The 15484-nt window shown below is 40.1% G+C and overlaps 1 protein-coding gene across 1 annotated transcript; it reads right to left on the bottom strand.

Annotated features, from left to right (window-relative positions):
* Positions 1-1200: 1200 nt before the first annotated feature.
* ZSCAN23 (zinc finger and SCAN domain containing 23) lies at positions 1201-3246 on the bottom strand. Its single transcript, XM_057700018.1, has 3 exons — positions 2839-3246; positions 2464-2611; positions 1201-2109 (listed from the first exon to the last, which is right to left on the bottom strand). Exons 1-3 carry the CDS (start codon positions 3244-3246, stop codon positions 1496-1498), a joined length of 1170 nt encoding a protein of 389 aa, XP_057556001.1. The 3' UTR covers positions 1201-1495.
* Positions 3247-15484: the final 12238 nt, after the last annotated feature.

Raw genomic sequence — 15484 nt, forward strand, 5'->3', positions numbered from 1 at the left:
AGGACCATGTGAAGAATGAATTATCTTTTTTTAAAACTCCTTCTAAGTAAATGAAAATTTAAAGTTAAAAATAATCACTCACTACAAAAATAAATAAAATGCCTCAAATGAAAGATAAGTGGGAGGAATCTTTCCTGGAACTCCAATGTAAATTAGATAGGCTGTACATTTATTGAAACATATAGATGAGAGGGTTTGCTGAGCTAAAAAGAAAAACCTCAATGCCTTATAAGTGCTCTAAGTTCTATATGGCAATACAGTGTTTCCAGTGGCTTAGCAGAAAGAGCATTGTGCGAGGAATTAGGAGAGAGGGTTCTAGTTCCAGCTCCATTAACCAGCTGTATGATCTTACACAGTCACTTCCTAGAGCTTTGGTTTCCATATCTATCAAATAAGGGAATGTAGAAGTGATCTCTGAGGTCCCTTGGAGTGTTTCTATTATTCCTAAGTTACCTGTGTATTTGGTATTCCAATCCGGATTGTTATCACCATAGATTTTCCATTTTTTTGTCTCCTGGCCTTAGTATAAAGTTTCATAACACTCAGTCAGTGTTAAGGGAAAGAAATTTTTTTATGTATGACTTTGATAATCATCAATAGGTAGCGCTGAGAGGCATGGAGATTATAAAAAGCAATCAACAAGGAAGACTGATCATACTTTTCTCTCTACTTTTGTATATGTTTGACATTTTCCATAACAAAAGTTTAAATATAAGAAAACCCCTCAAAATGCTCACAAGTCACAGGAAAAGTACAATGAGGCCTATATTTTCACAACAAAGATATGAAATGAGATATCAGATTTTTAGCCAAGTGTCTTGGTCTTTGCAAAATTTAAAATCATGAGCAAAATTTGTTATGACTAGCCACTGAGCTACTAATAATATATGGTTGCTTCATTTCCTTGGTTCCTAATTGAAGGGTGAGTTACTAAACCTCTATAGGGAGAAGTCTTTTGTATATTTATGGGAGGATTCATCTGCCCCCTTTTGTAGGTTAAAAGCAAATTATCCTCTCTTATGTAAATGGAAACTAATCTAATAGTTTACATTACAGATTTTACTGCAATTATTTTTAAATTAATTTCGAAATACTCAGTGAACCACCTTTGACATGTATTCAGGCTACATATAATTTTTAAGACTTTTTTTTAAAAAAGTTTTTAAAAACTAGGATGAAGGAGTTTTCCTGAAGCACACCTAGAAAACTTTTGGGACAAATGTGTGTGAGACTATGTTGACGAAGTCAACACAACAGTATTCAGTATTGCAGTTATATGGATGTCACTGACCAAAAAGATTTTGACAGATGTATTTAAGATATTATACATCTCTCAGCATAAAAATAAGGACATTTTCACTCGTTTTCCTTGGAGCTTCCTACACTAGAGGATTAAACTATTACTGTTCTCTCAGGGACAAAGTAAGAACCAGAACCCTTGCTACTGTGCCTAGTGTCTGACGTCAGGAAATTTCACCCTACCTGTTCCAAGGAGCTAGCTGGATTCAGCCACAGGATGGACTTTCCGATGCTGGATGAGGTTGCAATGGTAAATGAAGTTCTTCCCACATTCTTCACATTCATAAGGTCTTTCTCCAGTGTGAATTCTCTGATGCTTAATGAGGACAGAACGTCGACTAAAGCTCTTACTGCACTGATTGCACTGGTAAGGTTTTTCCCCCGTGTGGATCCGGAGGTGATGGAAAAGCCCAGCATTCTGGCTAAAGGCTTTGCCACAAACGGTGCACTGGTAGCGCTTCTCCCCAGTGTGGAGTCTCTGGTGCTGGAACAGGCCTGACCGCTGGCTGAAGGCCCGCCCACACTCATCACACTCATAGGGCTTCTCGCCCGTGTGCGTTCTCTGGTGCTCGATGAGGATAGAATTCTGGGTGAAGCTTTTCCCACATTCACCACAGATATAGGGTCTCTCCACTGAAGAGCTTACCCGTTGCCTTTCCAATCTGCCTTCGTGGTTACAGGTGTCTCCACATTCAGGCACTGGAATAATATCACCATTCAATTTTTCAGGTACTTCCACATGAGATTTTGTTTCTTTAGGCAGCTCCCTCTTCGGGGCTAACTCCACATTCCAAGTCCCAGCCTCATCCTCTGAAATAATAAATGGATCATATGAATGTCATGTTTCCAAAGAAGAAAGGAAAAAACTGGTCAGGAGTGGCTGGAAGGGGACAAGCAACACGTTTTCTGTTTACCTTCCCACTCTAAACAATTATACCTGGACTTCAGGGAGAAGATGCCCTGTATCGTAACTGCTTGTTTATTACCTGTCTCTCCCATCAGACTGTAAACTTCCTGAGGGCAGGGATCATGTCCACCTTGCTCATCACTGTTTCTCCAGTACCCAGCACAGTGCCTGGCACACAGCAGACACTAAGTAAATGTGCTGAATTGATGACCATTCAGGGAATGAGTTAGGCTTCCTGAGGAAATTCTAATCCTCACCTATCTCCTGAACCGGGCACACCCCTTGCAAATTCCACTGAGGCTGCTCTTCCAAGGTTTGGAGCTGGCCACTTGACGACTCCTGGGCTGCTCCTAGAGTTGCTTTCTCCTTCACAAGCTCTTCCTGTTCATGATCATGGGCTGGGACCTGGTAAAAATTAAGGACAGTGGGAACCAATTATCAGAAAAGACACTGCAAGGCCTTCTCAGGAATGGACAGGAACAGAAGGCTCAAGAAACTGGCAAAGAAAAAAGCCAGAGAGATTAAGAGCCTGTTGCAGATCAAGTCAGATCAAGTCCTGCTCTTCCTCTTACTGCACTGAAACCCCATGCTTGATCATACAAGTACAAACCCCTGTTCTCCCATTTTCCCACCTGCTCTCCTGGTTCATCCAGCTCTCTCTCCAGATCCTCCAGCACAGTTACTGCCTCCTCTCCACTCACTGGGCGGTACTCTCTCACCCAGGCCTGGAGCTCCTCGGGCAAGATGGTCAGAAACTGCTCCAGCACCAGCAGCTCCAGGATCTGCTCTTTGGTGTGTATCTCTGGTCTCAGCCACTGATAGCAGAGCTCCTGGAGTCTTCGAAGAGCCTCTCGAGGCCCAGGTGTCTCCTGGTAGCAGAACTGTCTGAAGCGTCTACGAAAGATCTCTCTGGTATGAGGGTTATCTCTTGACAGGCCAGATTCTTGCCCATAGGCATGGTCCCCCTCTTCCTCTTTTACTTTAACTGCTAGAAGTCCCTCCTGCATCTCTGCTGTCTGAAGGGCCAAGGCTATGGCCATTTAAGGTTTAAATATTCAGAAAAAGAATCTATTCTTGGTAATTCCCCCTTGATCTTTTCTTCTGGAAATCCCAAAATCTAAAAAATAATTTGCAGGAAAAAAAAGTATTAAGATGTATAAAATCTTTTCTGCTCATAGGAACTGGGAGTATTTATACCGAAATCAGTAACTTGTCTAATGAAGAACATAAATGCATGATTAATGATAAGGACTACACAAATACTGATGAAGGCAATATAGGAGGGAAATCAAAACAAAAGCAATGCCTTCCCATGCCCAAGTTTGAAGGAAGGGACCATTTTGATCATCCTGAATGAATCAGCTCAAATAAATCAGCTTGAATATACTGGGTTTCCATCTGAACAGCAAGATACTAGACTTACAGTTTTTAGTTGAATGGGGGTAAACACTTTGGGCCCAAGTGGTCACAGAAGACACTAACAGTAAAGGAGAAAAAGGAAAGAAAAAGGAGGGAGGGAAAGTAGATAAAAAGTCAGAATGAGGAGCCAAAAAAAAAAATGTGCTTGGGGAAGAGAGGCAGAGACCCTTGAATCAGGTGAGGTGTGGAGGAAAGAGAAGTATGCTTGGAGTGGGGAAGATCTGGGATTGAGACAGATAGGACCCCTGAGTTCATGTTTTCCCCCAACTCACCACCATTGTGACCACCACATTATCTTTTTCTGTCAGAACTTTTCATACACCAGTCATTCACTGAGCAAATATTTACTCAGAGCCCACCATATTCCAGGTACTGTTCTAGGCTACAAACAAAAAAATTTCTCATCTCAAGGAATTTACATTTTTATAACAATATAATAATAGCTGACATTTATAGTGCTTTTAATGTATCAGGCACTGTTTTAGATGCTTTACATATATTAACTCAATTAATCCTCAAAGCAACTCTGAGTAAGGTACTATTATTACCCCCATATTGCAGATGAGAAAACTGAGGCACAAAGAGTTTCAGTCATTCACCCAAAACTTCACAGGTAGTAAGTGGTGAGACTGCAATTCAAACCCAGCAAAGCTAACTCTAAAGTTTACAGTCACAATCACTACGCCACTATCTCTCCTCTACGTGGAGGTAAGAAGGGGACAGGATAAGGAAAGGGGACCCAAGGGGACAGACAATAATTATATGTCAAGTAGTGATAAATGCTATATAGAAAAAAAAGGTAAAGGAGATAGGCAGTAAGGGGGAAGAAAGGTTTCTATTTTACGTGGGGTAGTCAAGGAAAGCCTTGTTGACAAACTGTTGTTTGAGCAGAGACCTGAAGGAAGTGAGGAACAAATCACATGACTATCTGGAGAAAGACTGTTCCATGCAAAGGGAACACAGAGTTCTTGGAGGTAGAAGCATGCCTGCATTCTTCAAGGAACAGTGAGTTGACCAATGTCGCTAGAATAAAGAAAGCAAACAAGACAGGAACAGATGAAGTCAGGTTAGGAACAGACCATGAGAAGCCACTGTAAGGGCTCTGCCTTGTAATCTAAGAGATAAGAAAAGCCATTGGAGGTTTTGAGCAGGGAGGGTGATGAAATTTTACTCGATTTTAATAGAAAAACATAACTGGCTGCTGTGACAGTAGACCATGGGGAACAAGCAGGAGCAGGAAGAGAAGCTATGGTAATAATCTAGGGAGAGAGGATGGTAGCATGAACCATGATCTGCTGAGCTTGTTCTAGGGTAAGAAAGTTCTGGGGTACAAATATCAAATAGGTAAATGAAGAGTATGTGGTCTCACATTCCTCAGTTAGCCCAGGATGGGTTCAAAGGATTAAATGGTCACTTGTTTTCTCAAACTTCCAGGCCCCTGAAAAATGTCTTTTTCCTATTTGCTGCCTACCCACCTTGGTTTCAAGTCAGAGTTTTTCTATTCACAGACAATGCAGCTGAAGCTTTGAGCTCTGCCAGTAGAAAATGTTTTCTGGTGCATGTTTCAAATCTTTGCTCAGTTTCACTAAGATCAGTTTCCCTCTATTCTCTGTATATCCTAGATTCTCTTCTGCTTTCCCTCCCCTGAATTTGCTTTTTTATGGTGGTCTGAATACCCAGGTCTTCACACCAGCACATTTTAGTTCTTTGAAGCCAATGTCTCTGGAAGGTTTCCCAAGTTTTTGTGTCTTTTTTTGTTTTTGTTTTTTGTTTTTTAAATAACCCTGCCCTTCTGGTCACAAGCATAGTTACTAACCTTCCATCCAGAATCACCATCCCATTGTATATACTAGATATATAATTAACAGAATAATCTCTCTCACCTTAAAAAATACACCTGCATTTTAAAGCTGGTTTCTCCTAGAATCTTGGCAAGCTCCACACCCCTAAATCTACCATCATTCCTTTACCACAGATATGCATGTAGTGAAGACTAAGTAGCACACAATGCAAAGGTGCCTTTATCACAATACATCCTCCCACTCTCACCTCCGATGTCATCATCTGTGGCTCCACACTACTTACTAGATGAATTCCAAAACTCTCAAGCCTGGCTCAAGACCAGCCACACCTCTAGCTTCCACTGTCTGGCCCCACTCTTATTTTCCTCTATTCCACATGCAGAAGCTGCCAGCTCCACTTAGGTTTTTCTTCTTTAATCAGGCTTTTCTCATCCCTGTTCCATGCCCCTGGTCTTGCCTTCTGCATTATTCAAACCCTACCCAATCTCTGCAGTTTGATTAAAATCTCACATCCTCGCTGAAGTCTTCCTCATCCATCCCAGTCCACTCTTTTCCTCCTTCCAGGTCTTATCATGAGTCTCACCTTTCACCCTTAGTCAAAATCTATCCTGCAATTACTTCTCTTATTAAAACAAACAAACCCCCCCAAAAGTACAGAATTTATAATTCTTTCACCAAGTTCTACTCCTAAGAAACAGACATTGTTAAAAATTGGAATGTATCCTTTCTATGTGTCTGCTATCTCTCTCCCACACACACATAACATAGCTCATATTTTTCCTACTAACTATGCTAAGTAGAAGATAATATGAGGCAGAAGACAACATAGATAGGCAGATCTGGTTGTGAATTCTGACTTACTAACAATGTGATCTTGGGCAAGTTACTTGATTGATTTTTCTGAGCCTCAATCTCCTCATGTACAAAATGAGGACCTACCTTGCAAAACTGCTGAGAGAATTAAATGAGATAATGCTTATAAAGTGGTTTGGCACAAAGTCTGGTGCATATTAAACATGCAAATTAACCACCTTTTAATGAGAAAATGTACAGTTTAATGTACAAACTTTGGTATAAGTGTGGCTTGATCAATAGCTGCCACCTACCGCTGGGGCCGAGACTGTAATCTTTTCCACTGCTCAAAGCGCAACACCAGGGAGTGGGTGGGGAAACACATGTACACACGCATATGAAATGGCTGTTCCATCAGGTCTGCAGACACACTGACAGAAACACCTGTCTTCAGGTATATATCTATCTCTAATCTTAAATCCTAACTAGAAGTTCAGGACTACTAAGGTAGAAAAGGGGTAGGACCAGATTCAAATAAGGAAACTCACTTCCTGGGCTGTGACTGTATTGCTAATACAGAAAAAAAGAACAGAGTCAGCATAGCAAAGGGTTTAAGAAAATGAACTCTAAAGCCATACTCACTGGATTTGAATCCTGACTACACCCCTTACCAGCCCTATGGCCTGCGGTAAGTTACTTCACCTCATTTTCTTCCTCGACTTTAAAAAAGTTGGGGGGGGGGGACCGGGGGCGGGGAAGGGAGAAGTTACATACTACCTGTGCCTACCTCAAAGAGTTGTGAAAAGTAAGTTAATATTTGGAAAGTGCTTTGACTAGTGCTGGCTGACACACAAGTGCTACTTAAATATTCGGTTTTTTAAAAAATCAACAGGTAGCAGGAGCCTTTACATTCTTGAGTGAATTAGACTAAGAGGCTGTGGCATGTTATAAAACTGTCTTACTCATTATTTCAGATAAGTCCTCAGTGGAGAATGGTAGACGTGGGACAATACAAACCATCCTGGATATCCAAATCCACCCTTACCCTTAGATAAGGGGAAGGAGAGTTCCGAGGCGCACGGGTGCTAGGACAGAGTGGTTGAAGGGCTCAGGAACAGTCGAAGGGGATGGGGGTGGGGGCAAGGACGCTGACTTCCAGCTAACAAGGCCCTTTCAGTTTCGGGGGCAACCTCCTCTGCCCCTCACCTGTCTGGCCAAACTCTGGCCAAGAAGACCCTCCTCCCCACACCCAGTCCGGAGTCGCAGCGCACAAGCCCGGACCTTTCGAAGGCCCTGCGGTAGCCCGACTCCGAAGCTCACCGGGCAGCCGTAGAACCAGCTCTGAATCCTTGACAACCGAAGCCGGGATCTGAGAAGCTACAAAGGCCGGAAGTGCGTCACACGGCCGCGTTCCTTCTAGTAAGCCCGGAGGTTTCGACACCTCTGTGGTCGCCGCGCTGAATCCCCGCTAGGCGTAGAGAGGCGCTAGGTGGTAGGTCTTTTCCAAGGGGAGTAATATAATAACAGCTAACATAGTGTTTTTACGCATACTAACTCATTTTCACATGCTGAGTCACCGCATAGCAGTCCTGTGAGTTCGGTATAATTATCCCCATTTAGCAGATGAGGAACCTAAGGCACATTCCTTCTACATGTATCAGTTGCTGTTTCCTGCAAAGAAAGTTTTTGTGCACTTTACTTTCTCGCACGAGATGTTCCAGGCTCATTTTATACTTTTCCTGCCTTAGACCTGGAATCCACCATTGCTCCATGAAGCTATGGATCCTTTTAATGGAGAAAAATATACAGAAACCAGAATCTGGATTTTGAATAATAGATAAGCTCATTCCTGATGGGATAGATCATTGCTTCTAGGCCCTATCAGTGGACGTTAGAGCTGGAATAAAATACAATATGATAGGGATTTTATAAGATATTTCCAATTCAAATACAACGTCACAGATTTTTTTTTTTTTCATTTTCACCATTGCACATTTGATTTTCCTTTTTTCCACAGTGAATATCCTGGTTCCCAACAGCATCAATATATTCACTCAATTTGCTATTACAATATATTTTTTTTAATTTTCAAAATTAAAATATCAACATCACTAGCAACACACCTACTATATACAGTTCAAAATTGCTTGCTTTATGCTTGAATTGTATCCCATTAAGGGAGTATAGTCAGAGTACATATACATGCCTTATTTGAATTCTTTTCTCTGTGTTATGTTATAAACTTGATATACAGTTAGTCATTTGTTTCCTTTTAATTTCAAGATTTGCTTTCCTTTCATCCTTTTCATTTCCTTTCTGAAGCATGCAAAACAGTTCAAAATCAAAATTATATAAAAAGATATATTCAGAATTTTGCTTACATCCCTAATTCCTTATCTCATATATATACTTGCCCCATTTTAATTAGTTTTTTTTAAAATAGATTCTTCTTTTTCTTGGCTGCATTGGCATCATCATTGCTCTCCACAGGCTTCCTCTAGTTGGGGGCGGGAGGTGTACTCTTCACTGCGGTGTGCGGGCTTCTCAGTGCGGGTGGCTTCTCTTGTTGTGGAGAAACAGCTCTAGGCGCGAGGGCTTCAGGAGTTGTGGCTCGCAGGCTTTAGGGAGCTGGCTCAGTAGTTGTGTCGCAGAGGCTTAGTTGCTCTGTGGCATGTGGGGTCTTCCCAGCCCAGGAATCCACCCATGTACCCTGCATTGGCAGGCAGATTCTTAACCACTGCACCAGTGGGGAAGTCCCATTAGTTTTTAATTTATCCTTTCCTTCCTACTTCCTTCTCTCATCCCTTCCCTTCCTACTTCCTTCTCTCATCCCTTCCCTTCCTTGCTTTCTTTTACAAAAATAAGTATTTATCCCTTTACCTCTATAAATTACGTTATATATACTTTTGCATCTTGCTTTATCACTTAATAGAATAACCTGGCAACACTATTTTTGGGAAATTCTTTAGTATATCTGCTGAAGTTGAACATATGCATATTCTATAACCCAAGAGTTTCACTTCTAGTTATACTGCTGCCAGAAATGCATATATATTTACATCTAAAGACACACCTTAGCAGCATTTTTACAGCTCTAAATTGGAAACAACTCAGAAGTCTGTTAAGAGTAAGACTGGTACAAAAATTGAAGTTTATTCATACAGTGGAATACTATGCAATAACGAAAATGGATGAACAACAGCTACGAGCCACAGTGATAAATTTCACAAACGTGATAATGAGTGAAAGAAGCCAGACACAAAAAGATATATACTTCATGATTCCATTTATATAAAGTTCAAAACAGGGAAAACTAATATCTGTATTAGAAGTCACCATAGGGAGTAGGAAAGGAATAGTTTGGAAGGGAGCACAACTGAAATCTTCTGGGGAACTGGTAATGTTCTATTTTTTGATGTTGGTGGTGATTTTGTGGGTGGTTTCATTCTGTGAATTTCATTTAGCTGTACACCTATGATTTGTATACTTTTAATATATGTATACTATATTTCAATAAAGTTTTTTTTTAATTTAAACCATTTTTAAAGCTGAAAAAACTAAGGTTCAGAGAAATGAGGTCAGCAGAGCCAGGACTCAAATCCATGTTTCCTGATCAGCTAGCTCCCTTGGCTCTGAAGAATCAGTGTCTAGGAATTCTTATACACATACAGGTCTTGAAGGGGCCATTTCTTTGGTTGCAAGTTTAACATGGTGTCCATTAGACAAAAATGAAGTTATTAGTAATGCTTAAATATATCTGTATGACAATCTTTTTACTCAACTATTCTTTCTTATGTGAAATGAATTCCAAATAGAGATAGAGGTGGCCTTAATAAGTATAAAGCCTAAAGTGACTTAAAATTATATAAGCCATAAGGTGATAACTAGGATTATATAGAAACATGGAAAGTTTTTCTTATTAAATAAGGGTAATTGGTAAAAATAGAACAGAGCAGAATATTTCTCAATACAGAAAATAAATTTATATGTATCAATCTCTCTAAATAGACAATGTAAGAAATGAAAATAATTCTTAAATTAGGAAGTAGGATTCTAGAGGAATGTTTTTCTTCAAAAAAGTTCTTTGATACCATTTAGGAATGGATTAAACTCTTTTTTCCACAAGCCTTTTAAATATTGCTGAAGAAAGCTTAATGAGTTTAAGGAACCTCCAACTCAGGAGTTTCATCAATTCTCATTTCCCACTTTCCTCTTTTCCTTCTCCTTGTTCTATTCCTCCCCTCTTAATATCCACCAGACCACTGTATCTCCTGGTTCTCATTTTGTTGCTTGCACCCATTATCATTCATTCATTCATGCATTCATTCATCTGTTCATTGATCTTTCAGCACACATTTATTAAGAGTTGGTCCGTGAACTTTAGAACTCAAAATACCATGACTTTATTTGGGACTATGGCAGGCCATTGATTGCTCACTAAATAAGTAGTTCCCTTTTGTTAGATAACAGAAATCCAATTTTTTATTTGTGTTCTTTGGCGCCTGGAATGAAGATTACATTTCTCAGCTACTCTTGCCACTGAGTGTGGTCATATGACTAAATTCTGGCTAATTCAATATAAGAAGAAATTTAGTCACATGACCACACTCAGCTGCAAGGGTAGCTAAGAAATGTAATCTTTATTCCAGTGAAAGCTCTGTGAAAGATGCTGACTGATCTGGGAGTCCATTTTTCACCCTTCCTGCTGACTGGAATTGATGGCTGGTGCTTCAGCAGCCACGCAGAGGATGGTGAAAAGTGCAAGGGACCTGGATCCCTGATGGTTCCATGGAGTAAAAGCAACAACCCTAACCTATCTACCTTTAGACTTCTTTTACTTGAGAAGAATACACTTTGTGTATTTTTCAGATCTTTATTACCAGCAGCTGATCATAAATTCTGATGTAGGTATCTGTACGTTGACTCCCTATCTGGAGTTTTCTTTTCCTTTTTTTTCCCCTTAAATGTGATGCCATCTTCTCAGATTGAACCCACTACCTCTGCTTCCTCTTCTGATTCTTCCAGCACTGATTCTTAGGAAACACAAGTTTGGAGGGAAGGCAGAGAATTAGAAAGAAATGACGCCTAGAGTACAAGTGGTCAGAAAAAAAGGGAAGAGAGATTCCCAAGAGGGTCAATACTATTTAACCCAAGCCCATTTTTAAGTGACACATTAGGAATACTGCATAAAACCTCTAGGAGGTTCAGCGCTAAGAAAGTTTGTTTATTCTAAGCGGAGTTACAGTAAGACATGCATCAAATTTACCTAGAGAAACAACAAAGATAAAGAGGGCATTCAGGGTGTGAAGGGGGTTAGAATGGAAGACAAAGACGTGGAAGCTGGAGTGTGCTGGGGGAAGCTGGGGAAGGTGAGACCAATACAATAGGAGCAGAGAGCTTTTATAGGATTGTGAAGAAAATAACATTTCTTTACTGGGACAAATTTGTAGAGGAGCCTCTTGAATGTCAGATTAAGGAATTAAATACAGAAGCTTGAAGGCATTCACAAAAATCAATTGTAGAGGTTCAAGGGACCTTTGAGAGAATATATTCTAATCCCATAATTCACAGATAAGGAATCTAAGGCCTAGAATGTGTGGGTGACTTGTCTAAGGTCACGCAGTGGCATAGTGCATACTAGAAGCTAGTATCTTTCCTCACCCCATGTCAGCCCCCTTTTAAAGCAACATCTAAGTTACTAAGGTGTTGATCACCACAAATTTATAAAGCAAAGGAAGAAAAAGTGAGGAAGAAAAGCAATGCCTAAACCTTTAACTATTCACTTGAGAAATGTTATGGTACTTTCAACTCTGGGTTATGGGTGTGCATTTTTCTCTAAATTTAATTGTAGATAGGATGAAACTGGTCATTCTGAAGCTTTACATTTTTAATTAGTCAGCCTTGAGGCCTTGAAATAGAAAATCTGGCTTAGCTCACTCTGAGAGAGCATCTAGTCTGTAGGTACTTTGATGTCAGAGAAACTGAGAGGGTGACAGATATGGAGAGTGCTCACGTGGCTTCTCTGAATTCTACGAGGAACAAATGCTGATTAATGTTCTTACTACAGTAATTAAAGAAATGTGATTGGTGATTTTTTTTTTTTTTTTTTTTTTTGCCATGCCACTTGGGGGATTTTAGTACCCTGACCATGGATCAAACCTGAGCCCTCAGCAGTGAGAGCTCAGAGTCCTAACCACTGGATCACCAGGGAATTCCTAAAGTGATTTTGATTAGTTGTGCTTCTTTTTTTTTCTTTTTTATGTTGAAAGAGACCTGATCTCTGTTTAAAGGCTCTTCCATGCTTACTACACATATAGGGTTTTTCTTTGCTGTGGATTCTCTGGAGTTCAGTGAGAGGTGAGCCCAGTCAAAAGGCCTTCCCACACTCATCACATTCTTAGGGTTTCTCCCCTGTGAGAATTCTGTGATGTCTACTAAGGTCAGAACTTCCACACTTGAAGGCTTTTCCACACTCATCACATTCGTAGGGTTTTCCTCCTGTATGAATTCGCTGATGTTTTAGTAAGGTTTGAACTTTCCCCAAAAGCCTTCCCACAGTCATTGCACTGCTAACATTTTATTAAGTTATGGTACCTCTGACTCTGAGTAAGTCCTGTGCAGTTACTGAAGGTTTTGCCACATTCGTTGCACTCATAACGCCCCTCCCGAGCATAATTTCTTTGATCTTTAATAAGGACTAAGCCTTGACTAAAACTTTTACCACAATGATTACACTGATAAGGTTTTTTGCCAAAGTGAATTATGAGGTGTTTTAAAAGGGTTGTATTTTGAATGAAGGCTCTTCCACATTCTTTTACACTGGAAGGGTTTTTCCCCTCTGTGGCCTCTCTGATGTCCAATAAGATTTATGATGTGCATGAAGCTTTTCCCACACTGATTACATTTGTATTCTTTCCCTTCCTCTGTGTTTCCTTGATGCCCTCCAAACCTATCCTTGCATTCTCGAAGGTCTCCAAAATGAGTACGCAGGAAAATGTTCCTGTCTCTGCAGATTCTGAGTATCATCTTCCATGATTCCATTCCTTTGGACACTTCCTGCTTTACAGCCAATTTCCCAGTCTAAGGCTTGGTCTCACTTTCAAAAATAAGAAATGGATCAGTTAAATGTCACTTTCTTTTTAAGCTTTTTTATTATGGAAAATTTTAAACATATGTAAAAGTAAAGAATAGAAATGTCACCTTTTTGAACTGATGAAACATTAAACTCCTAAAGGGATCATTTATCTCTTTTCTAGTCATGCTCCTCCAACAATAATAAATAGCTCTTATGTTCAATTAAGGAAAATGCTAGAAAGGAAAGATGAAATAGACATACCCTAGGAATAAATAACCTATGTAATAATTACTAAGGATAGAGAATAATCTTTAAACCAAAAAGAGGCACTAATTATTAAAGTATTTGTTGAAGTCTAAGTGTGTAAAGAGTACTTTAAATTGCATTCAGATACAATTTCAGTTGTCCATTGGTATCTGTGGGGGATTGGTTCCAGGACCCATACCTGCATTTCCAAATCTGAAGATGCTTAAATCCCTTATATAAAATGGCACAGTATTTGCATATAACCTACGTACATCCTCCCATATGCTTTAAATCATCTCCAGATTACTTATAATACCTAATACAATGTAAATGCTATGGAAATAGTTGCCAGTGTGTTACAAATTCAAGCTTTACTTTTTGGACTGTTCTGGAATTTTTTTTTCTGAACATTTTGATCCACAGTTGGTTGAATAGGAGGATGTGGAACCCGCAGATACAAAGGGGCCACTGTAGAGCAGAAAGGAAAAGTGTATTTACTCTATTGCCTGGAGAGAAAACCATTTGTCTCAATCTTTCCCCACACAGAACATTGATTGAAGATTCCGTGTAAACCAATCATTTCTTCATACAAACTAATGTCAATATTGCTTTATTTTATTATTTTTTTTAAGATTTATTTATTGATTTATTTTTGGCTGCATTGGGTCTTTGTTGCTGTACACAGGCTTTCTCTAGTTGTGGATAGCAGGGGCTACTCTTCATTGAGGTGCTTGGGCTTCTCATTATGGTGGCTTCTCTTGCTGTGGAACATGGGCTCTAGGCACACAGGCTTCAGTAATTGCGGCAGGTGGGCTCAGTAGTTGTGGCGCACAGGCTTAGTTGCTCCGCAGCATGTGGGATCTTCCTGGACCAGGGATCAAACCTGTGTCCCCTGAATTGGCAGGTGGATTCTTAACCACTGCACCACCAAGGAAGTCCCAGTACTGCTTTATGAACACAATAAAATACACATTTTTAGTGAAATTTGGCCTGAAGGAGATAAATGTCCCATTGAGCTCATTAAATGCAGATTCCACCTGAACTCAAAGGAACTACTGGAAAAGGACTGATTTCTTGACACTTCGGGTCACTTTATTGCTATTTTCTGTAGAGAGATTCTAAAGAGGATCAGGATGTAAAAAGGGAGATGCTTTGTAAATGGAAAGCACATTTGACATGTAGAGAATACGGAAAGGAAAAGGTGTAACAAACCTCACTGGAGTGACATGTAGGGGAAGTTACTGACATGAAAAGAGAGGAGATTTTAATGTGGAAGAGGACAGGAGAAATGAGAGGCTTAAAAGATGACTTTATCCCTGATGGGTATAGAAAATTTAGAGATACATGGTCAGATAAGACATGTAGAAGGTCATTGTAAAGGAGACTGTAAAGAAGAGGTGGTATAAAAAGCAACAGAATGATGTGATAGTTTAATGCTTTAATGAAAACCAACATGGTATGTGAAAACAAATAAAACAAAAATCTTTTGCTTAAAAGATCAAGAATAAAGATTGTTGGGGCTTTTCTGGTGGTGCAGTGGTTAAGAATCCCCTGCCAATGCAGGGTACAGAGGTTTGAGCCCTGGTCTGGGAAGATCCCACATGCAGTGTAGCAACTAAGCCCATGTGCACAACTACTGAGCCCACATGCCGCAACTACTAAAGCCCTCACGCCTAGAGCCCATGCTCTGCAACAAGAGAAGCCACTGTAATGAGAAGCCGTGCACTGCAACAAAGAGTAGCCCCCACTCACTGCAACTAGAGAACGCCCGTGTGCAGCAATGAAGACCCAATGTAGCCAATAAATAAATAAATAAATTTATTAAAAACAAAAACAACAACAAAAAACTCCTCCTCCCCTGGGGAAGGTGGAGCTGGGATAAAAATCAGGAAATTTGACCCTAAACCCCTCCCTTCTCAATGAATATTTTGTGCCCAATCATTT

This window comes from Hippopotamus amphibius, chromosome 11 (genome assembly GCF_030028045.1).
Source record: "Hippopotamus amphibius kiboko isolate mHipAmp2 chromosome 11, mHipAmp2.hap2, whole genome shotgun sequence".
In the NCBI taxonomy this organism is placed as follows: Eukaryota; Metazoa; Chordata; class Mammalia; order Artiodactyla; family Hippopotamidae; genus Hippopotamus; species Hippopotamus amphibius.